Raw genomic sequence first — 25929 nt, 5'->3', positions numbered from 1 at the left:
CCAAAAGGGGACTAATGTACCTTTGACACCCTCTTTCCATAAGTCAAGATTTCAGCTGCTTCAGAGCCAAACCCCAGCATGGTCTCCCACCTTGACCAGCCAGCGTCATCTGGACCAGAATTACTTTCCAGGCTCTGAAACCACTTCTGTCTGCCCTCCCTTTCCCTTGAGACCTTACTGGACTTTAATGAACTGTTCAAGGGTTGGTGGGTTAATATATATGTTTTTCTCTGTTCCAAACGATAATTTTGGGAAAGTGTATAATTTTTCATATGTATACATATATATGTACAATGCACTATATATGCTTTTATATGGCTTGTTTTTATATATATGCTTATCAATAATCTCTGGGCATATAAAGTGTGATTGCTAAGTAATTTTTTTATATTTGACATTAGAGTCTATACATTTCCATGTTTTCCTGTGTATTTGCAATACTTTTAATATTTAACATTCATTATATTCACATAATATTTGACTGAATTTTTCCTCTTATAATCTGTTAAGGACTCACTTTATTTCTAGATATTTGGAAATAGAGAGGTAGCAAGGATTCACCTGAGATTTAGCCTCACCTGAAATTTAGAGAAGTCTAGCCTGTCTTGCTAACTGATGTTCTGTGTCCAATAGAAGCCTGTCTGAATGGGAGCCTGGAAGAGGGGTGCAGTGTGATGACTTTAGCACAGCAACAGTAGGCCGGGGTCAGAAAGGAATACTGAGTTTCAGTTCAGTTCAACATCCATATTCAGTGCAGCCACATGACTCATTTCTATATATGAGAGGCATAAAAACTAACATAAAATTTAAAAAAATTCAATTTCTCAGTAAACTATTGAAGTCATGAAGCAAAACTGCTTTGAGATATCCTCCATTTTGCCACCAAGAGTGGCCCAGTGTAAGAAAGTCACAGCTATGGAAAATGGAGTGTTTCATAAGAGCAGTAGTGGTCGCACCAGATGGCGATGACAGTGCCTGGTGAGAGACACAAAGCAAGAATGAAGCTCTTCAGGAGACTTGTCACGTGGGAGACACTTTTGGGGCACGTGGGAGACACTTTTGGGGGCTCCTAGAAGTACCTGGAAGAAAAACATTTGCCAAAAGGTGAAGAAAAGACCCAAGAATTTCACATTCTTTCTAACAGTGTGACCCCATTACTTTCTGTGATCTAATGATGGCTGAGAAATCTGGTTACATAATTGCACTTCTAAAACATCTCAGAACTTACAGATAATTCTTTCCTTCCTAATTTCCTTGGGATAATATCCCAGAAGTGAGAAGAACTTGTAAATACTTGGTTATATTTGTGTCTCTTTTAGAAATTAGTTTTACTTCTGATGGGGTTTTCAAGAGCCAGTTCCTTTAGAAGACTAGTGGGAAATACATTTTGGTGCAAATGAGACTCCTGAAACACCTTAATGCACAAGGCTATGTTAATCTTCATGTTCTTTATTCTCCAAGGACTGGCACTAATTAAAGTCTCCCCTTAGTAATTTGAATTGATCAAAGAAAGAAATATAGCTTCTGAATAGATGTAATTGGATATGCTGCAATTATAGCAACCTACTTGAGGTGATTGCATCTAATCTAGTTTCAGAGTCATTAGACATATAGATTTGCTTAAAAGGTGAAGAAAGGTTTCCTGGTATATTTGGCTTATAGTCAGCATCACCCCTGGACTATTCCAGAAACCTTCCTGCCTCAGGGTCAGTCCTGACTTGTTTAGTTTTTCCTTCCCTAGTTACCTAGACCCTTAAGATCTGAACAGGAAACAATGCCTTTCCTGCACCTGGGCAGTGAGATCGAGTAGCATGTTTACCTGCAGAAATGATTCTTGGCAGCAGAAGTGAAACTCAACAAATAATCACACGGAGATTTTCACCCAGATGCACTTTGAAAAACCAGTAAATAATGAAAAAATGCATAGTTTTTCATTTTTAATATTCTTTTAAAAATAATAGACATCATTTCTACTTTTACTTCCACAGTGAGGTGCAGTGATGATTTCCTGCCTGTGATAAAATGACTCTTTTCTCCTGAAATCATAATTAATAGTCCATAACAATTTGTAAATAAAATGAAAGTCCAAGAACCACAGCCTTGAGGTGTCCATGACCCAGCCACAACTTAATCCTTAAATCGTTCTCACCCACTTTTTCCCTTCATCCATATCTAATTATTCCCTTTGTCACAATACACTTTTGGTCATAGATGTCAAGACAAGGGTCTACGTGGGATCAGGACTAAGGCCAGGTCAAAATAAAAGTGGGAGGGTTCTGGGTTTTCTAAGAAAAGGAGCACAGGTGGCATATTAACTACATTCAATTCAACCAGTCAGCAGAGATCTAGACAGAACCAAGGAGCAAGAAGCCACCTGACATCTTTATTGCTGCTTCCTGTCCTCTTGCCCGCCCTCCCGCTCTCCCAGTTCCCCACAGGGCATGTGGAGCAAATTGCTTGTGGAGGTGATCCATTCGGATCTCGCTTCAAGAAAACCTGTTGCACAGCTGATTCTTGATAACTTCTAGTTTATGCATTTTTTGGATCGACTATATAGTTCACTCCAGGCTGTGCTTTTGTAGGGCTACCCCCAGCCAGCAGCTAAGGACAAGGAGGTATGAGACGACAAATATGTCATTTTAAGGCACCCAGCTTATGAAGCGTAGTTATGGGAGTCCTTGGAAACTGATACAGATATTTCTCCAAATCAGTGTCTTGCATATCTAGCCCCATTTTCGTATCTGATTCTTGGAGATGCCTAGCTGTGACACTTGTGTATTGCTGGGGGCTAGAAACAGTCTGACATGATGACCCATGGAAGTGGGGAAAGAGGGAAGGGGGGGGGCGTGGTAAAAAAAGACTCCAAAGATTTTCACTTCTTAACGTCAGAATCACATCATTCTCACTAGTTATATTTTACATACTTGCTCTTCCATGAGTTCTGTGAACCTCAAGATGAATGAGAGCTTACCTCCTCCAGATCAAGCCAGTGTCTTCTAACTCTGATGGCACACACCATTTTACATCTTGGTTTCTTTTTGTACATATCTTAATGAGATTCCAATTCAAAACTGGTATGTCAAAAGGGATATTACATACTTACGTGAATCCATAGATCTGACTCTTTAAAATATTTGCCGTAGAACTTAATGTGTGATATCCAGCAAAAGCCAGTTTTATCTGCTTTCAAATAAATGAGAATGGCATTAATTTGGGGTTCTGGGATCCCTAGATGATGAATTGTGAGATCTTGAAATAATCTATTTTAATCCGTGTATAGTGCGGTACATTAGCTACACAGTAGGATATGGGGTGATAAATTTATAAGCTCTTTACAGTGTGAGGAGTATGTAAAATGAATGTTCCTGTCTTATCCAACCCAGTTATGACTTGTGGGATTTTTTGAGCCCTCTGCATCCTCTCACATCATTTCTTAATTACTTCAAGCAAAAATGACTGTCCAGGAACACTATACTGTGCTTATGAAATAGAGGACAACTCTTTGGCAATTAGGGACAGCCCTGGCCAACAGCTTGACTGCAACCTAATAAAAGGCCCTGAACCAGACCACCCAGCTATGTCATTCCTGGTTTCCTGATTTTTTTTAAACTTTGTGAGATAACAAATATCTATTTTAAGTTACTACATTTGGAGGTAATTAACTAATACAGATTCATTACTATAGGACTTCCCAAAGCCTTTAGCTTGCTGGATCTTTAAGGTGTTGGATAGACTATCTAGTTAATCCCAGTTTTTTTACCACAAAATATTCTTTTTTTCCCCAAAGAATCCTGAAGGGTAGAGTTTCACTAAATATTTGGAGGAAGGGCTGACATAGAGCTTTGATTCTTCACAGTCACATTAAAAAGAGCTCAGATCCACTTAACTATAAGCAACAATTTCAGAGCAGTGAATTTAGAGAAATTTGGAAAAGCCCAGATGCACTTGGCTGAGTAGGCCAAAGAAGTCGAAACATTCTAAATCTCTGATCTTTGGTACGTTTCCTGCAGTGTGCAGTGGGCATTGCTACACTTAATTAGCAGGTTATCAGGATCTGATTAAATAGATATTTTTCTGCAAAGAGCTGTTACCAAAATAATTCATGAAAATTAGAGTCCCTCATTGTGATGTTGGTCATATTCCATAGCTAAGCATAAGAAATTATCAAACTGCAAATGTTAAACCTTTAAAATTCAGCTTTGCCATGGGGAGAACATTCGCATATGAATAGGAAATGTATTTTTTAATTCCTACACTGAAACTCAAAGATCTTGTTTTGCTGAAGGAAATTGCTACTGGGATTCAGGTGAGAATAAGACCTTTACGAGGGAGCCTACACCACTGCAGTGGGCTTCCTCAGATAACACTTGAGGGAACGGCTCAAAGAGGGTTTGCATGACTCTCAAGGGAAAGGGTTTTGAGAAAGGCTTATTCCTAAGCCACTAACCTCCAAAATGTAGGCATAGCTTCTGCAGGCTTATGGCAAGCACAGTGGATGGACTGCTCACCATCTGACCACTTCCCTTGGTTATCATGTCTGCCCACGGATAGGCAATGTAGGAATTTCAGACCACAGTATCAAAAAATGTTTAATGCCACTTAATCTAAACCTAATCAAGGGAGCTTTCTGTTTAGCACTTGAATGGAGTCAAGTCGACTCAGAAGGCTTTGCAGGCAACTTGGCCTTCTCCCCTCATTCATTGGTTTCATTCCTTTGGTTTGAAAAAATTTTCATTCTGAGCCAGTTCTCTGACAAGCATTCTTTAGTTTGTGAGTATCTTTCAACTGCATATATTTAATTAGCTCTCCACCTATTTCTTTTGCTGGAGTATTTAATTTCCTCTTGGTTGACGTTACTAAGCTCCTTACTACAACATATACAAGTGTTTAGTTCTCAGCTGGGGGTAATTTTGTCACTGAGGGGACATATTGTAACAGTAGGACCTTGGGGGCCTTTCTGGGACAGCCCACTTCCTCCTGGTGCCCTCCACCTGCTTCTTCTTTGTAGAAAAACTTTAGCCTCCTAGGCCTTCCCTGAGTTCCAAGGGACAGATTTAATCAGAGAAGTGAAAAAAGACAGAAACAAAGGAAAACAGTCAAGCAAGGCAATAATAATAATAATAATAATAATAATAATAATAATAATAATAATAATAATAATAATAATAATAATGGTTTGGCCATTAAACAAAGCTAAGAACCTTTAGTTCCTCTTCAAGAGCTATAGATAATATTCTCAGCCGTACCCTTGAGTTCTTTTGCAGATACTGAAAACCCCACCAGGTGGAAGAAGTTAACTGCATGCTGACCACACCACATGGATCCTAGATCAGTTGGAACCAGAAGGTTGATGATGTTGATTCCAATGAGCTCATTACCAACCAATCAGGAGACTTTCCATGAGCTGATAAGGCACCAGCATCCCTTTCCCTCACCCTGTCTTTAAAAACCTTTCCCTGAAAGCCATCAGGGATTTTGGATCTTTTGAGCATTAGCTTCCTGTAATCCATACTTAGCCTTGAAGTAAACCTGAACTTTCCTTTACCACAACCAGTGGGTTGGACTCTGTTTGGTAACAATATGGCAGCATCCAGAGATATTTCTGGTTGCCGCAATCTGGGTGGCACTACTAGTATATAGTGGGCCAGAGGCCACTGATGCTGCCAAACATCCTACAATGTACAGAACAGATCTCATAGCAAGGAATTAGTCAGTCCAAAGTATCAATAGCACAGAGTTTGAGAAACTCTGTACTATTAGAAGTCATACTGTTTTATTTTTCCAAGTTGTGTGTGGTAGTTAGCTGTTAATTGTTCTCCCTCACTCACAGCTAGTACTTGGTTGGACTTCACTAATTTAGCTATTTTACGACTAGTTTACCCAGCTTGATTCATTTTTCAGACCCTGTTGAAGCTAAGGACAAAACTGTACATCTCTCCAGCCTTTACCACAGTCGTATCATTTCAATCCATCTGATATTTTTGTGTGTCTTATGTTGTCATTTTTTAACTGTCCTTTTCAGAATCCTGAAAAATTGTTCCAAATAGAATGCAGAAAAGTGATCAAACATGAAGGTGGAACTGGGTCTAATAAAAGCTCATTGTTAATTATAAACAATCAATAGGGAAGATTTCAAAAATTCCTACGTTAATTATAAACGTATTCATTTCTTGTCCCTGACCACACCTCCACAAAGGATTATCTCCAGGCCAGCTTCCATGTGGGCCATGTCAGACTTGGCTGACTTCAGCTGTTCTCAAAGAATTCCATACTTATCATCTTCATAATCAGTCTAAAAAGTTTATCAATCCAGTGATAAACTCAGTTTAGAATGACATATGCCAGTAATTTGGTCAAATATCAGAGATCAACACCATGAAATTTCTGCTGTCTAACTTTTACTAAAAGCCATGTGATAGAAATAAAAACTTGGGAGACCATTTCTACCTAGTCTTCAACATGAGTTTCTCAATGTATGGATCCTGAACAACTTGGCAGAGGGGGTATGTATAGAAGTCTAGTTTGGGGGGCTTCACTTTAGACCTACTTTACAAGCTTCTCTAGCAACAGGACTCAGAAAGTTGCCCTTTAACCCAACTTTCTGGTTATTCTTAGGCACACTGAAGTTTGTAAAACACTGCTATAGAAATTCAAGACATTCTGATATCCAAGGCAAATATCAGAAAGATGTGCACGTGAATAATACCATTTTGACCCATGCAGAAGAAATGCTTTCACTAAACTAAAATTGGTGCTATTCCATTACCTTAAATCTAGAACCAATACGAGATCAGTCAGAGAATCCACTACAATATTTTATATTAATATTGTGTTCTTCTTGTATCTCTCTCTGTGACCTATATGAAACCCCTAGAAAGGCTTTGTTTTCATAAGATGTAGATAGATACTCTTTCTCATCATGGACAAGGAGAACTAAATTCATTGGTTTACTGATAAATCTTTCACTTTTCGATGTGGCTGCCTAGAAAACAGAAGTCGAGCAAGTCCTAAGAGTTATCACTTCTGTGTTTTTTTTTTAATTGTTTATTCCTTCCCAGCCTGGATCTGACCTACTCCCCTTTATAACTTGTACAGTTGTCTTCAAAAAAGAGCCAGGGACAGAGATTTGGGTGCGTGTGATATTTGGAGGCTGGCACTCAGGAGAAAGGGAGTGAGGACAATGGGAGAAAATGGAGGAAGGTGCTAAGCAAAGATGTGGTCTCAGCTGGAGTCTAGCCTCAGCCTGGCCCCACAGAGAGCTCTGGAGTATGTTACAGCACAGAGTTAGTGCCACCTAAGGCAGAGATGTCTGCATCTGGTTATCCCCATGGCAATCATGGGCTGTGGGTCGCCCATTGGGGTGGGGCTGGAGCTGGGTAGCTTCCTAGGGAGGTGGCTTCTGATCTACATAAGACTGCTTTCCAGAAAAGGGGGTGGCTGTGGAACTGTTAGCATCTAATACTCGGAGCGGCTGGGGATGGTGCCACTGGCCCAGTAACACCCGCAGTGTCCCCTAGAGTTGTCATGTATGTTTTCATTTGTGTTTTGCTATTTTAATGCATGAATTAGTTGTATTTCTCCTTTCCAAAAAGAGAGGATTGCCTGGGAACACGTGTGAAAATTAACAGAACCAAACGAAGTAGTGTAGGCAGAGCTTAAAAAAACAAAAAACAAAACAAAACAAAAAAACTACAGTCACATGTATATGCTTTGTTGATGAAAACTGTTTACCACAAAGAAAATATACGCAAGTGATCACTGTGGACGCAGCCCACAAGGAATGCCTGCTTAACATTCAGGTTGAAAATGTTCTAAGACCTTGCATAACTCAGATGAGAAGGTTTTTGGACTTGCACTGAAATACACCTCACCTAGGCATCATTTAAAATTGGATTAATATTTAGAAGGGGAATTTTATTTAACAATATTGACTGTGGTGACTTCAGTGGCCCATTTTCAATGTGCAGACTTCTAACGTCAGCGATTCCCACATTCATTTCTCTTCCCCAGATCCCTGACCAGAGCTCATGTGAGTATTCTAACTGCCCACTAAGGGTTTCACTTTGGTGACCCGGCAGATTTCTTAAATTCAAAACTTGCGTCTCCCCCTCAAACCTTCTCCCCGTTCCCCCAGCCTAATTCTAGCTGGAGGCAGCAGCTTCCACCCAGTGCTCCTGCCCGCTGGTGCGGTTCAGACCCTAAGGGACCGCCCCACGAGTCCTCCAACTCCTTGCCTCGCATTCCCCTCCGCGTCTGTTCCCCGCTTTTGCCAGAGTGATTGTTCTATAGAGTACAGCTCTTTTCACATCATGCCCTATTTTAAAGTTTGAAATGGCTTTCCTGCTGCCAAATGCGGAATTCTCTGAAAGGCATCACACTTCTTTCTAGGGGGTCTGGCTCCTGGCCAGAGTGCTGTTGTGATCTTTCAGTCCCAAGCGTAGGCAATTTCAAGGTTTGGTCTGGCAGGTGTCGTTGGGGAAGCTGCCCTTCCCACAGCCAGTGCGCTGTAATTTTCTGGAGAGAGTGGCAGGCAAGCGCTCAGACCCAGGCAGCTCTGTTCAGAGGCCTCCTTACTGGGGCCTCAGCTGAGGCACTTTTCTCCACTCTGACTCTGTGACTTCCCACTGCTGGCCCTTCTCCCTTTCCTCCTGCCTCAGGCTCCCGGGAGCATAAAAAGGCAAGAAACCACGAACACAGCAATTACTTTGTTGGCATATATGCAGTCATCATTGAAGAGACTCACACACTTGGCTAAAATGTTTGTATGTACCTAGACCGTGGCAGTATTAAACCTTCTCAATGTGTGCATAAGCTCTTAATTGTTGCACCTGCCTGAGAAACAAGATGGGTTAGGTAGATGTCTCAACAGTATCCTTATGCTCTATCTTTCCAACTATAAAGTGCTTGGGCAGTGATAAAACTTGAATCTGGACCTGACATTGCCACTCACAGAAACTTGTTTAGAATTTTTAATTAAACTCCAGAAACGTACAGTTTAATGTCAGTAATATTTAAAAGTCTAAAATGGTGTTTAAACAAAGTAGGTGATATGATAAAAATTGTCTACTGCTTTTTCTTAATTGTATAGTGTGGAAATGGATACCATCCACAAAAGTCAGCTATCAAGTGGAATGAAAACTAGTGTTTATTCTATGAGTTGATTTCAAAATTATACCATGTAAGTGACTAATATTCTCAATTGGATACAGTTCAAAATGTACCCCATAATGGATTTCTTCCCAGACTGATTATAAATTTGTTTAAGCATGAAAAAGCTGAGTTTCATTTGGCCAAGGTAATAAATGTGCATTGAGCTTTCTACTAATAAAAGGCACCCATTTACTAGTGTTAGCAAATGTGCTTTGTAATTAATTTCTAAACAAATTTTCAGGATTAAATTATCACTGAAAAGCTTTGATAGTATCTATTGTGAGCCAAAATTTGAAAATGAAAATAATGAAACCCTTGTTTATAAGTTGCAAGAGTGTATAATAACAAAGTGCAAGTCTCTTTAGTTGAAGAAGCTTTTGAATTTTTTGTGTACAATGAGTAACTAGTACCAGCTTGTCAGTTAATAGGAGAAATAATTGCTATTTGTATCCCATTTACTATTAAGCTAGTAGAAGAGGACAGATAAATGTTTGCAGAGCTGAGAAAATTTGGGATACTTATGCACAAGGATACTTCAGATGGTTACAACAGTTAAATCCCTGTTTTCATCTTCATTCATTTGTTCATCATGTACTTTTTGAGCACTTGCTGTATGTACTATGCTAGTATTTGGAAATAAAAGTACTATAGTAAGTGAAAACAAATGGATTCAATTCTAGTGGGAAAGACATAATAATCAAATAAGAATAGTGTGATGAATATCTGATTGTAAACAGGGAAATAAACAGAGTTTTATAGAGTGTATTATAAAGATACCTGAATTGGTGTCAGAGAAGGCTTATCAGAGAAGTGATACTTGAGCAGGATTATGAAGAATGAGTAGGAGTTTGTTAGATGAAACAAGTGGAGGAGGACAAGGAGAGCGTGCATTCCAGGCAAAGGGAACAACAGCAGTAGAACTTAATGAAAAAAGAGAAGTCTGCTGGGGCTGGGAAACAGAGATAGAGAGGGATCCAGCATGAGCCTGGAGAGGACGGCATAAGGTAGACCAAAAGAAGGGCTATCTGAATGATTCTGGCCCTCATCTTAAAAGGATGAAGGCCAGTTCGTGGCTTTAAACTGGTGGGTAACACAGATTTGCATATTAAAAAGACCACTTCTCCATCCATGACTGGAGCAGAGAATGAAACAAAAGCAGTTAGTAGAAGAGGGACTATGGTGCTGGCTCGGATTAAGGTGATGGCTGTGTACAAATTCAAGACATGTTCAGGATACAGGTTAATATGGTTTGGTGATAGGTGGGTGTAGGGTGGAAGGAGAGAAGACATCAGCGATGACTTGGCCAACCAAATGGATGGTGATGCCATTTGGCGAAGCCGGTGACAGCTCAAGAGGGTCAGGTCTGGGGAGAGGTAATGAGAGTCTTAGGTATGCTGAGGTGTCTTTGAGAAGTGGAGCTGTCCAGTGGGAGTTAGCTAGGTGAAGATGGAGCCCAGAGAGACAGCAGAGTCTGAGAGGGCAAAAGAAAAAGAGTAAAGACTGGACAGGAAGTTTTTGGTGAATGTACAGAAATACTTTGTAAAAGAATGACAGCTAAAAAGAAAAAAATAGTTGTGACTTGAGACACATGTAACACAGTGAACATATTCTAGAATGCTAACCCAAGGAGAAAAAGAAATGGTTTAGTGAGTATTAGAAATAACGAAAGCCAAGGCTTAGTGAACAAGGGGTGCTGAGTCAAACAAAAGAGCAGAGTCAAAAGTCCTGGTCGTTGGAAGTAACCCCTGTCTTTTAGGAAGGGGTAGCTGACATCTGGGTGGGGATGTGTCAGACAAAAGCTGTAGAAACCTTTGAGGTGGGGTGGGATGAAGGAAGCAGGTGGAGTTTACGAAGCTTTCCCCTCACTAAGGTAACCACAGTAAGTTACTCTTAAAAGTTCCCATCACCAGTAACCATGTTACTCCTTGCCATCTTGGAACCAACACATGAACACGTAAAGACCCGTTTCTCTGGAAAGGGACATTTAAGTAAACTCATGCTGAAGCAAAAGTTACATATTAATTTTAATGGCGTTATGAGTATTCAAATAGAGACATCTTTTACTTTATACAAAAGCAAATTTATACTCACACTATGATAAGGAACACACACCACAAATAAGTTATGATTTGACTAGAACAGCAAACAGTTTTTTCTTAAAAAGGAAAACAAAAAAAAGTTGATCGAGGCCTCCAGTTCTTAGGCATAAATAGATATCTCAAGTCTTCAGAATGTCTACCTTTTTTTTTCTTCTGGTATTCCACATAAAATTTCTTTGTTTGAACTTCTAGCCTTCAGAATCAAAGACATACAGATTTTTTACACAAAGCGAGGTGGCATTTAATTCTTCTTGTATGTCACCTGTTCCTTAGAATTTGAGAAGGAAACCATGCCCTACACCCTGCTCTTATTTATTTATTCATTTTTTGAAGCCAAGACACAAATTATTCAAGTCCCTCTTGGCTTTAGAAGTTTCACTTTTTCCTGTTTTGCAAGAGTGAAATATTATTGAAAAAAAGGATGCATGACATGAGTTATGGTAGCAAAGTATATAGATGTATGTGATAAATTTAAAAACTCCAAAATACTCACTTTTGCATTTACTCGCTGTAACATACGTAGACAGCCTTCCCTAGCATCCGTGCCTAAGATTTCAGATGAGGGAGTTCCTAATCCTTGCTGGGTTTGGTACTTTTTTTTTTTTTTTCACGTGTCCTTAAGGGCAAAACTACTCACTCTTTAAACTGGTCCATTGAAAAAATAAACTCAGAGACTATGTCAAAATCTTTATCAGTGTTTTTTCCACAAGAAGTAAACAAAATGGAACTTGAAAAAATAAAATTGATATAATGTGCACATGCTTTCTTAGATTTTTTTCCCCAATCTTAAGGAGAACACTGGGGACTAGTTTTAGAATATTTACTGAATGTCAAGGTGCTTGGGAATGAATCAGTAAATTCATGGAAGACACTGACAAGGCATGTACTCCAAATACTTGGGGTATGGGGTCTAGGAGATTAGCTGGCAACGACCTTCTTTAGGCTTCAACACTGCCAGAATGCTTGACTGTTTTTTTCTTACAGAAAACGTTCAGGTGCCCATGTTTGGCATTTCGATTACTTCAGTGTCAAGACAAGGTCTAACAATGATAAAATAAGGTAGTGATATAACATAATTTAATAGAAACAATCTTGAATTTATATGCTATTTCAAATATCATATTTCAAAATTGAAATTTCAGAATATTTACTTCTGATTAACATCCACCAAGATGAACGCCCGCGCATTTAACAAGGGTAGTCATACTGCATTAAAAATATTTCTTGAATACTGTGAACGAAGGAGCCACAAAAACTCAGCATGAAAAGTGACATCTTGGAGTTCTGCACAGCCAGGATCAGATCTAAATCCTCAGCAGCAAGCAGGAGACTCAGAAAATACCGACTTTAATTACAAACTTTATTTGCCAATGCAATTTCACAGTTTATACATGGTGCGTTCCACCATACGAGCTTTCAGAACAGTTACTGTGGAATTGGGTGTCGCTTTCCTTCTAAAAGAGCCTGACTTTCTAAAAATTTGGTTAGAATTTTTTAAGTTTATAAAAGTACCTCCAACAAGTTAATTGAATATTTACATTTCTAGCTTAAATTTAAAATTTGGAAAATAAGCATCTATTAAGTTAATTTTTTAAAGATCCGGGGTTTATTTTTTAATGAGACCCTAATCTGAATGCCACTTATTCAGATACCTCCCCCCACCCACCAGAGTAAGAGTAATATTTTGCAGTTCTGTGTAGGGAAACCATTTTCTTTCTGCATTTTAAAAATTATATTTACAATGTACAGCAGATCTATGTATGAAAATAAAGAAAGAGGAGCAATCTACTAGATGCCTTTACTGAATTTCTTCTGAATCTCGAAAACATCGAAAGAGTTGCAGGATATAAAAGTAAACTAAAAAGGATTATCAACCTTTTCTATCTTAAAAAAAAAAGCTCTCAAGATTTAAATTGTGCTATAACAGCTTTTTCTGTAATGTCAGAGATGAATTATGCCTGCAGTCTGCATTTTTCCATGTGCAAAATCACAGTGATCCCAGTTTCAACTTCTGCTCTCACACTCAGTCACAACTCCAGAGGTATACCCACAGAAGGCTAGGACTGTGCCCACCTCTGACTGGCACATCTCCTCCCCTCCTCTGGCAAAAGTCACCCAAGGAAAGAAAATCATATAAGCCTTTTCTGCATCAAAAAGCAAAGAGATTCTGGCAGTATAATGTTTATTAGCAAATGCCTGTAACACATAGTTGTGCTATCTTCCTTTCATCAGAATGGCAGTTCACACCAGTTGTCGAAATTCACCTTCAATAATATCCATTTTAACAGTTTTATTCTGTCAAATCATTTATATATATATATGTATTTTCTTCTTCCACCTTTCAAAGATGTATAGTGATTAATAAATGTTAAATTCCAAATACTGCCAGGAAAAAGGGGACTGTTTGGGAGCAGCCAGTTTTACTGGCTGGTAGTAATTACGCTGTATGTATGTACCGTTGGTACCGGCGTTAAATAAATACTCAAGAGGGGCCATCCTTGCACCTCATTTCTCTGCAGTGCCTTTAACGCTAGGGTTTCTGAGTGTTGCGTCAGTGTCCATCTAACTTGGCATCTATTCCTTCTTCGGGCATCATCACTTCGGTCATTTTACACACTGTTTCCAGCAAGGTATGGTACTCAAACGGGAGTTGTGGGGTAAAGGACTGTGGAGTTGAGCCTAGGGGTGGGGCAGGGAAGGAGAAACCACACATTAGCTAGAGAGGTTCTGTTTCTTCATATGATAAGGCACTGACAAAAATTTTCTTAGGTAAAAGGCTGCATAAGAATTTCTTGCCATTTACAAAAAGAAATGTTGTCATCCACAAATGGTCCGTATCTAGGCTCAGTTAGGTAGACCCTGAAAAGTTAAGGACTGATCCCTCAAAGCTACATTATTACCAGAAACAATTATAATTCATTCTGAGGCCTTATGGCACGTTAGGAAAAAAGGGAGGAAAACAGTCTGGGCACAAAAAGGCATCAGACATGGCTTGTTTTATTCCACTCGTCAAAGAAAGTGGACCGTTCAACAAGCATCATCAAAAAGATAGTGCTGGCTCAGAATTCCAAATTCTCTTGATGGTAGATGACCATGATGGGTGTATCTATTTTTTCCCCCTTTTGAGCTCATGCACAATTTAAAAAATGCTACCAGCAACAGTCATAAAGAGCATACAGAAGTCCTCACCTATGGCCATGCCTACGGCTCTTCAAAGAGAGGGCTATTTAATGTTCTCAATAACAGCAATCTCCTCGCCTGGACAGCGTGGCGTCAATCCGTTCAAATAGATACTTTCCGTTTTCAGTAAGGGAGGCAAGACATCCCTCTCACTGGCGAGGTGGTTCACTGACAGGGTCCTCCTACAAGGAGTCAGCTCCTGGTTATGGTTTCCAGCCAGTTCTGCCGAGAGCTTCCGCTTAATGGACGTGGCGCGCTGGAACTTGTCATAAATCTCCACGCTCAGCCGCCTCCTGGTTTCCTTGAACTCGGCCGTGACGTTGGCTGTCCACTCAGCAGCATGGGCTCTGAACTCTCCCACCTGGAACATGCACGCAGAGAAAAGAGACAGACACCAACAGGGCAGTCAGTGTGCTGTGTGCTTTATCTTCTGATCATTTTATTTGGAGCTTTTAAAGAGAAGACTGTAGCCTTTTATAATATGAGAAGTCTGAGAAGTGAGGTAACTAGACAGATTGTGGAGAGCCAGATCCCATTCTGTATAGCTACGACTCTAAACATTAATCTATGAGCTTGAATTCTATAAACCAAATTATATAAGAGGTACTAGATGTACTTGTTTCTGGACACGAATCCTGTTATTGAAACTTTTGATGCTATAATAAGGCAATCTCTAACCTTTGAAAACTCTGTGAGTTCTCTTATCTGTAATTGTAAGAAGTATTCCAATGTAGAGAAGGCAGCAAGACACAGGAGAAGCAACAAGACAGAGTGATAAAACCTGGAATGTGAACCCAGGTGACCTGGTTGGTTCTGTTAGTAGCAGTGCTGTTCACCTGGGATATAAATACAGATTTTAGGGACCAGAAACGATGTGTGCAGGAACTCTGCATCCAACCCCTACTGGTCATTTAGGAATTCTCTATTTACTAAATAAGCAAGAAAACATATATATTTTTCTGCTTCCAGGGAAAGCGAATAGACAAGGACTGGCAAGTTCATTTTGAGGCCCATTTGGAGAATAAGTCCGAGGGGTAGTTTCTCAATGAATGTTTGTGGCATTAGTGAATTTAACCTTCTGAGCTGCCATTTCCTCAGCTATAGAAGAGGTGTCTTCATAGTGCGCACCTAACAGGATGGCTGGGCTAATGGACTTCACCAACTGCGGGAGCCTGTGTACTTACCATTGTGGACTTTGTCTGAAGGTTAGATTAAAAAAATATTGCCAAGTCCTCAGCATATGCATAATGTTTTTCCTGACCTCTTTAAAATTATGTTTGCACTTTAGTGACCTAAAATAGAACAATGACCAATCCCTTTATAAGTTTCTATTTTTTTTTTTGGTGGCTTTTCTTTCTTTTTTTAAAATTTATTTTTATTGAAATATAGTTGATTTACAATGTTGTGTTAGTTTCAGAATCACAGCAAAGTGATTCAGTTATACATTTACATATATATGTTCTTTTTCAGATTCTTTTCCATTATAGGTAATCACAAGATACTGAATATAGTTCCCTGTGCTATATATGAGGTCCTTGCTGTTTATCTCTTTTATATATAGTAGTGTGATATGTTAATCCCAAACATCTAATTTAACTCCCCCCTTCCCCTTTGGTAACCATAGTTTGTTTCCTATGTCTGCGAGTCTATTGCCAGTTTGTAAATAAGTTGATTTGTGTCATTTTTTTAGATTCCACATATAAGTGGTATCATATGTTGTTTGTCTTCCTCTATCTGACTTACTTCACTTAGTATGATAATCTCTAGGTCCATCCATGTTGCTGCAAATGGTATTACTTCATTCTTTTCTGTGGCTGAGTAATATTCCATTTTGTGTGTGTGAGTATATACGTGTGTGTATGACAACTTCATCCATTCATCTTCTTAACCAACTAGAATTTAACAATCTAGAACATCTAGAATAATCTCCTAATGTGGAACAACTCTCCATTTCTCATTGTTAGCACTTCTGCCTTCAGCTGAGGGAGCCCTACTTAAGTCCTTTTTTTAAGTGATCTGGGCTCCTCTTTACCTGGCAAGCAAATAACTACAGCTTTGTTTTGTTTTATCTCTGTTGCTTTTGTTTTAAATTTTGATACAGGAAATGATGGCTTCTGCCATAGTCTAAATGTCTGTGTCTCTTGAATAATTCCTATGTTGAAATCCTAACTCCAAAGGTGATTGTATTAGGAAGTGGGGCCTTTGGGAGGCCCCACTTCCTAATGCTTGAGTCATGAGGTGAAGCCATCATGAAAGAGATTAGTGCTTTTATAAAAGAGGTTCCAGAGAGCTCCCTCCGCCCTTCCACCACGCGAGGACACAGCCGGAAGGCTCTGGCTGTGACGCAGGAAGAGCATCCTCCTCAGTCGTGCTGGCACTGTGAGCCTGAAGGCCCAGCCCCCACAGCTGTGAGAAAGCAGTGTTGTTTATAAGATCCCCAGTCTGTGGTATTTGTTACAGCAGCCTGATTGGACTAAGTCAGTTTCTAAACATTTATACTGAGAATCTGAATTATAAGAGGGCATATGTATGTACATATGTGCCAGTATGATGTGGACATGTACTTGAACAGTCACAAACAGAAGTGTGTGCATACATGTGTACACAAAAACAAAATGCAAACTGTTCAAATATCCTTGGAAGGCGGTACATGGCAGGTCAGCTCTCCCTCATCCACCTGTAATCAAGTACATGCACACATTTGACGATCTACTTGTTATTTCAAAAAGGTCTTTTGTCTCCTACTTGTATTGTGCTAACAAGAAATAACTGCTTGTTTTCCGGGTCTGCTTCTGAAAAAAGCAAAACTGGAAAGATGAGAACTGTGTGGCACACAAAATTGGCAAGATCAAGCATTCCTTAATCTCTGAGGCAATTTAGAGGGAACTTGCAGAAAAAGAAGTGCTAAATTTATATCAGTTCAGCCTGAAAAGTCTTGCTCTTCCTACAGGGGACCGTGTCTTAGATCTAAAAGCGAGTTTGAATGTTTGCTTCTGCTCTGGGCGGACTCTCGGGTTAGAGACATATGGACAGTGCGATCGGTGGTAAGGGATGCTGAATCACTCCCAACTTATAAATAAACCCTCCAGCTGTTTATATCCTTTATTTAATCGTTATTACAACGTTGTGGGGGAGAGTCTATTATTTCACAGAAGAAACTGAGGCCAGAGAGGTTATAAAACTTAAGACACAATGAATATGGGGAGAGCCAGGATTCAAACTTGGAGGTCTGACTACAGCATGTTATTCTGCCTCATCAGCAAAAGCTTATTAATTCTAAACACTAAACATCTTTGGGAGGCGTGCAAGGAGAATTTACATTATGTGGAAATCCACCCTACAGCAGGTTATATTAGGGTGAGGACACACTGCCAAATTTTCCTTAAGATACTCAAAAGTTAAAATTGACTCATAAAAATACGCACTAGGGCTCATTGTCTAAGTCAGTAATGCTATCGATTCCCTCTCTATTGTACCCTGATTTTTCTACTCTTCTTCATGACACTAGACTTAAGGAACACACCCACTCAAACTCAAAGCTTGGAAAAAAAAAAAGGAGAAAAAGAGAAAAGAAATAAAGGAGAATTCCTCAAAAACCAAACCAAGGCCATCAAAATAAAGAATTACTTATTCCCATTTCTAAAAAAAAAATTCCTGAATTTAGAGAATTGTCTATACTAACGTATTCATTATTCATCAAATCGCATACACTGTCCTAAAGTATAGATTCATATCTTTTAATGGTGATAAAATTGTACATTCAAACTCTGAAGATTTTTGTTTGTTTTCAAAGAAATTAAAAAACAAGGCCCTGAAAACAGAATGTTTATATACACACATTTTTTTCTTGCTTGAAACGTGAAGGCTGCTGGTGTTCTGGATAATTAAAATGAATCCTTATGCATCAACACATGTTTGTTTCGTTGTCTTTTTAGAAAAATCTTTCAGCAACTTATTCAAATAGTATGTCATCACCCTAAAACTAAGCAAATCTACATACACTTAGTAATAACAAAGTTGAGGAGCCCACCATGAGCACAAATAGCTCATAAAGGATCGCAATGAATGCTCCTGCAGCTCATGCAACTTGACCCAGAGGTTTTCTCCTGTGTTCCATGTGTTCTTTTGTTTTAATCTTTTAAAAAAAATTTATTGAAGTGTAGTTGATTTCCAACGTTAGTTTCAGGTGTACGGCAAAGTGATTCAGTTATACATATGCATACATATATATTTTTTTCTTTTCTGATTCTTTTCCATTACATGTTATTACAAGAAATTGAATATAATTCCCTGTGCTATACAGTAGGTCCTTGTTGGTTATCTATTTTATATTTAGTAATGTGTGTCTGTTAACCCCCAGCCCCTAATTTATCCCTCCCCACCTATGCATTCTTTCACATTATTCTCGCAGCCCAGGTGATCTGATTTACAAGAAAAGAAAGAAAAAGGAGGGTTACAGTCAGTCGCTTACCCTCAAAGCTCTACAGGAAATGCTCTCGTCCTTGTCACTACATTCAGTGAGCCAGTCTCTCCGCCTCTCTTGCCTGACCTACACAGCGGCAAATGGCGTTGGTGACCACTCCCTCCCTCCCAGTCAGTCTCTGCTCTTAGCTTCTAAATCAGCACATTTTCATGTTTTTTTTTTTTTAAACATCATTAAGGTTAATTCTCAATCAACCTCGTGGGCTCATGGGCTCATTTTCCTTCACCTCCTCTTAACGACCTTTGTTCCTCAGGCTTCTGATCTCATTTTCCCTGGCTGACCGTGTCCTTCCAGTCGTTTGAATTACCATCCGTTTTGCTGATGACTTGGGAAGGCATGTTGGTAAGTCGAGTTTCTCTACTGAATTCTGTATCTGTACCACTGACTGCTTATGAAACATCTTCATTTTAGATGCCTCCCAGGCATCTCAAACTCAGCATAGTTCCAAATGAAATCATTTAACTTCTTAAACCTGTTCTTGCTTTTTCCTTATAACAGCACCGTTAACCACTAAGTTTCCCAAGTTGAACTTTTCCCAAGTATCACCCTTTATTCTTCCTCTCACTCAGCCTTACAGCAAATCAACCCTAAGTCTTGCTGGTTTACCTCTTTTTGTCTCAATTCCTCTCACTTCTTTCCATTCCCATTGCTAAAACTATAGTCTGGTCCATCTCTTGATCTCACCTATATTATTCCAGCCACTTCCTAACCAGTCTTGTCGACTTAAGTTCATCTCCCTTAAATGCATTGTTCACGCAGCAACCAGAGTGCCCCTTATGAAACACAAATCAATCAGATATCTTCCCCTGTATAAAACCATTCAGTTGATTCCCACTTCACTTGGTCCAGACTCTTTAAAGTGGTTCATATGTTTGAGGGGCTACCTACTGTCTGAGCCTCAGTTCTAACCCCCAACCCTTGCAGAGTCATCGTGAACATTTCTTTTACTTCCTCAAGCATGCCACCCTTTCTTTTCCTTCCTTCTCTCATGTTGTATTATTCTCTCTGATTCCCAGTCCTTCTCCGGGATATCTTCTACTCATCCTAAATTAGACATCTTTATGGAGACATTCCCTTATCCCCTGTACCACATCAGGATCACTTGATATTTGTATCTACATCAGCCTGTACTCCCCTAGCATTAATCTCATCACAACTTACTACAATTGCTAGTTTAAATGTTCTCCTGGCTTCATGGTTATAGAGAGAGTTTGTATTCTCAGGACCCAGAATTGTGTACATAGTGGGGATTCACTAAATATTTGTTGAACAAATGAATAAATGGCAGACAAATCAATCACGTTTTGGATACATGCCCCGGTGAAAGGAGTCTGCTTCCTAGTTGACTGCTGAGATAATAATGCTGTTTCTCTCGGGAGGGAGATACCGCCAGGGGTATTCATAGTATAGGTTCAAAGTGGACGTCCTCAAACGTGTCCGCCTTTGTAGCGCCCCCTCTGCGTTCTAAGAAGCCTGTGGTGTTCTTACTGTCTCATGATCACAGCAAAGAGCATCACGCCTGTTGTGCGGGCCCCTTAAATCAAACTTCCTTTTCTTTCCCTTCCTACCAGCTCCCTCACCCTTTTCATTGTTCACACCACTCTGGGTGACAGTGCCTGAATACCCTATCCCAGAGCCTGGGCTTCACCATCCTTAAGGGGTGCAACCTTTTCAAAGTTAAAGGAACCCTTTCACTTCAGAAGAATCGCTAACATCTCCATCACCAACTAGGAACAGTTACTAGGCATCTAATAGCTTTTCAAGGTAGCAAAATCTCATGATTACAGAGGCCCAGTATTTTCCTCTCGAATAGTGGTTCCAAACCCAAATTTAAGGCAATTTTCCATAATCAGGTAAGACCAATAGGCTGGCCTAAGGAAGCGGAAAGCTCACTATTCTAAAACTTGCAATTGATGAACTTTACAGGAAGCTCACTGTAACCAGAGGGAGTATTTATTACTCCACTGCCTCCAGTTAACCAACTACATGGCAGATTCCTTGTGGGTGAGGATCCCTGCCCTATTTCTTATCAAGCTCACCCTTCCTTCCCATCCACTCCACATCGCAGAATCTTAGTGCTTTGAGTAGAGTGTTTTAATGAAATAAATTTGTCTTCCCAATGAGATGGTAAGTGTAATGACAGAGACTGTGCATCATATTCATTTCTTCTCATAAAAAGTACCCAACATTGTAATGTGAATAAATTAGATTCCTACATATTTTCTGACCGACTAGTGAGACGTCTGTTACCACTGACTGACAGCCCTCTTCCTGCACAAACAGTCTCAGAGGCAATCATATGAAGCTGATATTTGCCTTAGTTTTCTATCAGTGTGTACTGGTACAGGCTGCAGAGAAAGCAATTTATAAACCAATTTTACTGATGACTAAAATGTTCCTATCCTTTGATAAAGGTCAATAATTAACAGAAACTTATTCTGGGCAAGAATTTCCACCAAAGGAATAAGTATGTAAGAAGATACTCTCTGAGCCACATTTTGAATAGCATAATATTGAGATAAGCAGATATCATTTAAGAAGTCAGTGTTTATGAGAAGTCATTCAGTTCTTACTATCATGACTACGTTAAGTGATAAAGAAAACAAAATTGTCTTTATTCTGATTACAACTATATAAAATAATGACTTTATATAGGCAAGGGTATTAAAAGTGTGTAAAAATAGAAACTGTGAATCTTAACAACCCTGTACTAAATATCTACTCTGTATCAGGCCTTGAACTTAGTGCAGACCTACTTGAGGTGTGGACATTTTTGAGCAGTCTTTTCCTTTCAACTGTCCCCTTTCTGATGTTACTGTATTCCCCGTGCAGATTCAGTATACAGCACCTCCGGCCCTGAACAGACTCTGCGAGGGCACGGATCTCCAAGGATTGCTATTTATTTGCTAAGCACGTATCAGAATTGGACGGCGGTTGTCCCTGGGGGTCTTCGTTATCTAAAGCAAAGTAAAAAACACCTCGAGGGAGTCTTTAATTTTTATTGTCATGAAGAAAATTAAAAATAATTGAGAATGCTTGAGTCAATATTTCTGAATCCTAACTCTCTAACTTGTTCACTGAAGTATTTTTTTTTTGTACCTTACTGTATACCTGGGTGTGATGAAGGGTAAGCCCCTGTTCTGATTTTTCGATTTGTTAACGATTTCACTTCTGAAAGTATCCTTGTCCCTATGGCTGGTCAATTTTCATTGTAGTCATTTCTTAGTAACAGAAAGTGTAACCTGACCTTAAGAGAATTTTCACTGTTCTCAGTTTGAAAAAATTTTTAATTGCAGGCTTTTAAATGCTTGGTTTTTATCAACTGCGTTTCTTTTCTTAAGTTGAAGAATAGTTGAGTTACAATGTTGCGTTTGTTTCTGGTGTACGGCATAGTGATTCAGTTAGATATATATATATCTAGATATATCTATATATATCTCAACTGCATATCTAGGATAATTTTCCCCCAAACAAGTCTACAAAGTGTCAGCGACATGTTCTTCCAAGAGTAAAGCTGATCTGTGAGGAGCCCTGCCTCCTTACAGTTCCTTTTTCCCTCTGATCTGTTTCTGAGCCATGCTTCTGTGACAGGCAGTCTTAATCCTATTTTGACGTTTTGATAAGAGAATGCACTCCAGGATGCATGTCATCTAAAATCATCTTCTCCACACAGCAAAAGTCACTGTCACCCCACCAGCTGGGGTTACCTGAAATATCACGGTTGAATATTAGCCAGAGGGACAGAGGCTCTGCCATTTGAAGCCATGCTGTCCCAAGAGTCCTCTTTTCTATACAGTTCACCCAGCAAATCACCAAGAGCTTGAACATTATTTCATTTTAAATCTGTTACTTATTTTATCTAGATGAACCTGTGAAATGCCTCAAATTTAGAATAATTCGAACCCACATTTATTTATTTACCTTAACATCACTATTTCACTATGACCTTGAGAGCCACCCACAACTTTGTCCTGAACAAGCCCTTTGTACACAGCCAATTTCATAATTGGAAAACCTAGTGTTCTCTGCCTCAGCTTTTCACCCAGTGGCATAACCACCCCACTCGCCCTATTTATGAGTTTTGAATTTCTGCAATAGTCTTTACAGAGTTTTGGGTTTTGATCATTAATGGATGAGTGATAATCAACATTTGCTAATATTCTAAATTGTCCGTTTCCAAAGATTTCTCAGCAGTCATCCTAGGCAGCCACTTCAGAGTGGAAATTTGTGGTATGCTTTGGAAATCTGGCAACGGCAACTCTACCTGTCCATCCTCTGCCGTAAGGTAACAGATCAAATTTCGTTTCTCCAATCATTATCCTTGAATCACGTCCTTCCCATCCTCACTTCATGAATAAAGCCATTCCTTCCTTCCTTCCCTTTCCTTCCTTTCCTTTTTCTTTCTTTACTCTTTCTTTCTCTTTCTTTCTTTCTCTCCCTCTCTCTCCCTCCTTCCTTCCTTCCTTCCTTTTCTTCCTTCCTTTTCTTTCTTCTTTCTTTCTTTCTTTCTTTCTTTCTTTCTTCTTTCTTTCTTTCTTTCTTTCTTTCTTTCTTTCTTTCTTTCTTTCTTTCTTTCTTTCTTTCTTTCTTTCTCCTCCCTTTCTTTTCTCTTTTTAATTGAAGTATAGTTGCTTTACAATGTTGTTAGTTTCTGGTGTACAGCAGGGTGATTCAGTTATACAAGGCCCTTTTTTATTTATTTTTTTTTTGCAGAGCTACAATCCTTTCTAGTCCTTTTTCCCTACAGATCTTGCCCTGCCTTAATTTCTGTTCGATACTTTCTATTCTAATTGGCTTTACTTTGTTTTTCTCTCACATACACGACTAACTATGACTAATCACTCATTATAAGTAAGACGGCCCCTTTCATGGGGTCATAGCTGGATGAGGAATATTTATCTGAAATGTTGTAAGGTTTTTGTGAGGTTTTCAGTTACCGACAGCCAACTCAAGTATTGGATGGAGAAGCCTCAATTTTTCTTTAAAAAAAAATACTCTATTTATGTGCAGATCTAATCACTGTTTCTGATGTGGACAGAGTAACATGGATAGAGAAACTTTTCACTAAGGGATCACTTCAAAGAATCTAAAGCAAAGCTGAGCATTTAGGATTTAATGGCCACTAAGTAATTTTCTTCACCCAGAAGAAAACAAAAGAGGTTTTCCTTGTCTGGGATCAATGCTCTTCCCCGTCCCTTTTCACCGTGGGATTTTAATTTACTCTTCTCAGCGCTCAGTGCTTATCTACCTTAATGACTTAAGGAAAGCTAAACATTAAAAGCAGTAGCTGAGTTGAAATCATCCCTCTAGTTAAATTTGTAAAAATAATTTGAAGCCTACTTTGCATTCCAAATTCAGAGGCTGCCTAGACTATAATTCCTGGCAATTATCATTAATTCATTTTTCTGAAGTATTGCCATTTCGATGTATTGTTGAACTGTACTATTAAAAGAACAATTCAAATTACTCTCTTTACCGAGCAGGTTTAAAAAAAAAAACAACTAAAAGGATTACAGAGTGTCACATTATCTTGACAGAACAGTACATGATGTTTTCCTCTGGCTTTCAGGAAAGTATATATAATATTCATAAGGTCTCCTTAATCTAAGCCACTTTTTTTAGTTAGCAGTTTCTCCACTTCTTAATATCGCACATATTAACATAACTGTGTAAAGATTAACTACAATAGTCTTACTAGAAAAGAATGTCAAGAAAGATAACAATACTAATATTAATACCATGATTTTAAATACTTTTCATCTAAAACTTGAAAGGATAATATATATTAACTGCATTAATGATGAGCTGATTCGCTTGTAGAGTAAACTCAGCTTCTTAATCTTTGTCATTGTAGTGACATACTGGCTTTGTGTCACTGAACACTTGAAATTCTCTGCCTGCTCTGGTATTGGGGTTACTTTAATAATCCATGCTATGGAACCTACTCAACTTATACGACATTCTGCTGTGTTGAATCCATGAAACAAAATAAAATAATTTGTATACTTTTTTTTTTAGAAAATTCTACATGCTTTTATATGATTGAGCTATAGTAACCAGATATTTGTTTGTCAGTACAATGTGGAAACTCTGATTGGGGGGTGATGGTGAGATAATCATCTTTTTGTTATTTAAGTTCTTAAAGCTGTATAGCTGGGCAAAAAATATTGATTTACAGATACTGACTACTATATGTAAAACAGATAAACAACAAGGTCCTACTGTATAGCACAGGGAACTATATTCAATATCTTGGAGTAGCCAATAATGAAAAAGAATATATATATACTATGTATAACTGAATCACTGGCGGTACACCAGAAACCAACACAACATTGTGAAGTGACTATACTTTGCTTTAAAAAAAGACATGAAAAAAATAAACTGTTTGGAGGAAAAAACTCCACACAAGTAATAACTGAATGAAGGGGTGAGCTGAAACCTTAAAAGTATTCTCTACAAAATATATTCATTACCTGTTTCACAAAATCAAAGTACGTAATGATGTTTCAAAGTAGATTTAGGAAACCAGGATTTGGTAGTAGTTTACCTGTGACTAACAGGCATTTTATGTTCCTGTAGGAATACCAGACCTGTGCACTAGAAAAGGTTTTGCTTCCCTCCCTCTCCCACTTTCCTTCCTAAACAGCCCAGCCCCGGAGCAGTCAGGTGGAACAGAACGGGCACACATTCGTGGGGCAGGTTTGGAGGTGGGGGACCATGGTGCCAGACTGGAGTCTCAGAGCTAGACCAGCATGCGGGGAGCACCTGAACAAGGGGGCAGCCCAGCTTTGGGTGTCAGAGCCTGAGATGGACAAGGAGGGCAACCCCAAAGGGAGGCTCAGCACAGACTGCTGGAGACCAAGCATGAAGGCAAGGGCATCTCTGAAGGGTCGGGGGTGGTAGCAGCAGCGGCAATTCAAGACTGGCTACCTACAAGAAGAGTGGTCAAATGATATATTGAAACAAAAATTAGGTATTTCACTGGAAGAGAAAGTAATTACAAATATAGAAAAG

The 25929-nt window shown here is 39.1% G+C and overlaps 1 protein-coding gene and 1 long non-coding RNA gene across 5 annotated transcripts in view; one reads left to right on the top strand and one right to left on the bottom strand.

Moving 5' to 3' along the window:
* LOC106729732 overlaps positions 1 to 21957 on the top strand; it is a 38511-nt gene extending 16554 nt beyond the window's left edge. The window contains exons 2-3 of the long non-coding RNA XR_001366144.2: positions 19166 to 19254; positions 21745 to 21957. This is a non-coding gene — a long non-coding RNA (uncharacterized LOC106729732). The remainder of the gene's footprint in view (positions 1 to 19165; positions 19255 to 21744) is intronic.
* KCNK2 (potassium two pore domain channel subfamily K member 2) overlaps positions 11157 to 25929 on the bottom strand; it is a 177967-nt gene continuing 163194 nt past the window's right edge. For 3 of the 4 annotated variants that reach the window (XM_032466475.1, XM_032466473.1, XM_032466476.1), the window contains exon 7: positions 11157 to 14790. In XM_032466475.1, the coding sequence (XP_032322366.1) occupies positions 14473 to 14790 (318 nt within the window). In that variant the 3' untranslated portion in view covers positions 11157 to 14472. The remainder of the gene's footprint in view (positions 14791 to 25929) is intronic. The other variant, XM_032466474.1, reaches the window with a different exon arrangement.

The sequence above is a fragment of the Camelus ferus genome, chromosome 23 (genome assembly GCF_009834535.1).
Source record: "Camelus ferus isolate YT-003-E chromosome 23, BCGSAC_Cfer_1.0, whole genome shotgun sequence".
NCBI lineage: Eukaryota > Metazoa > Chordata > Mammalia > Artiodactyla > Camelidae > Camelus > Camelus ferus.
This window is presented reverse-complemented; position numbering and strand designations above follow the sequence as displayed.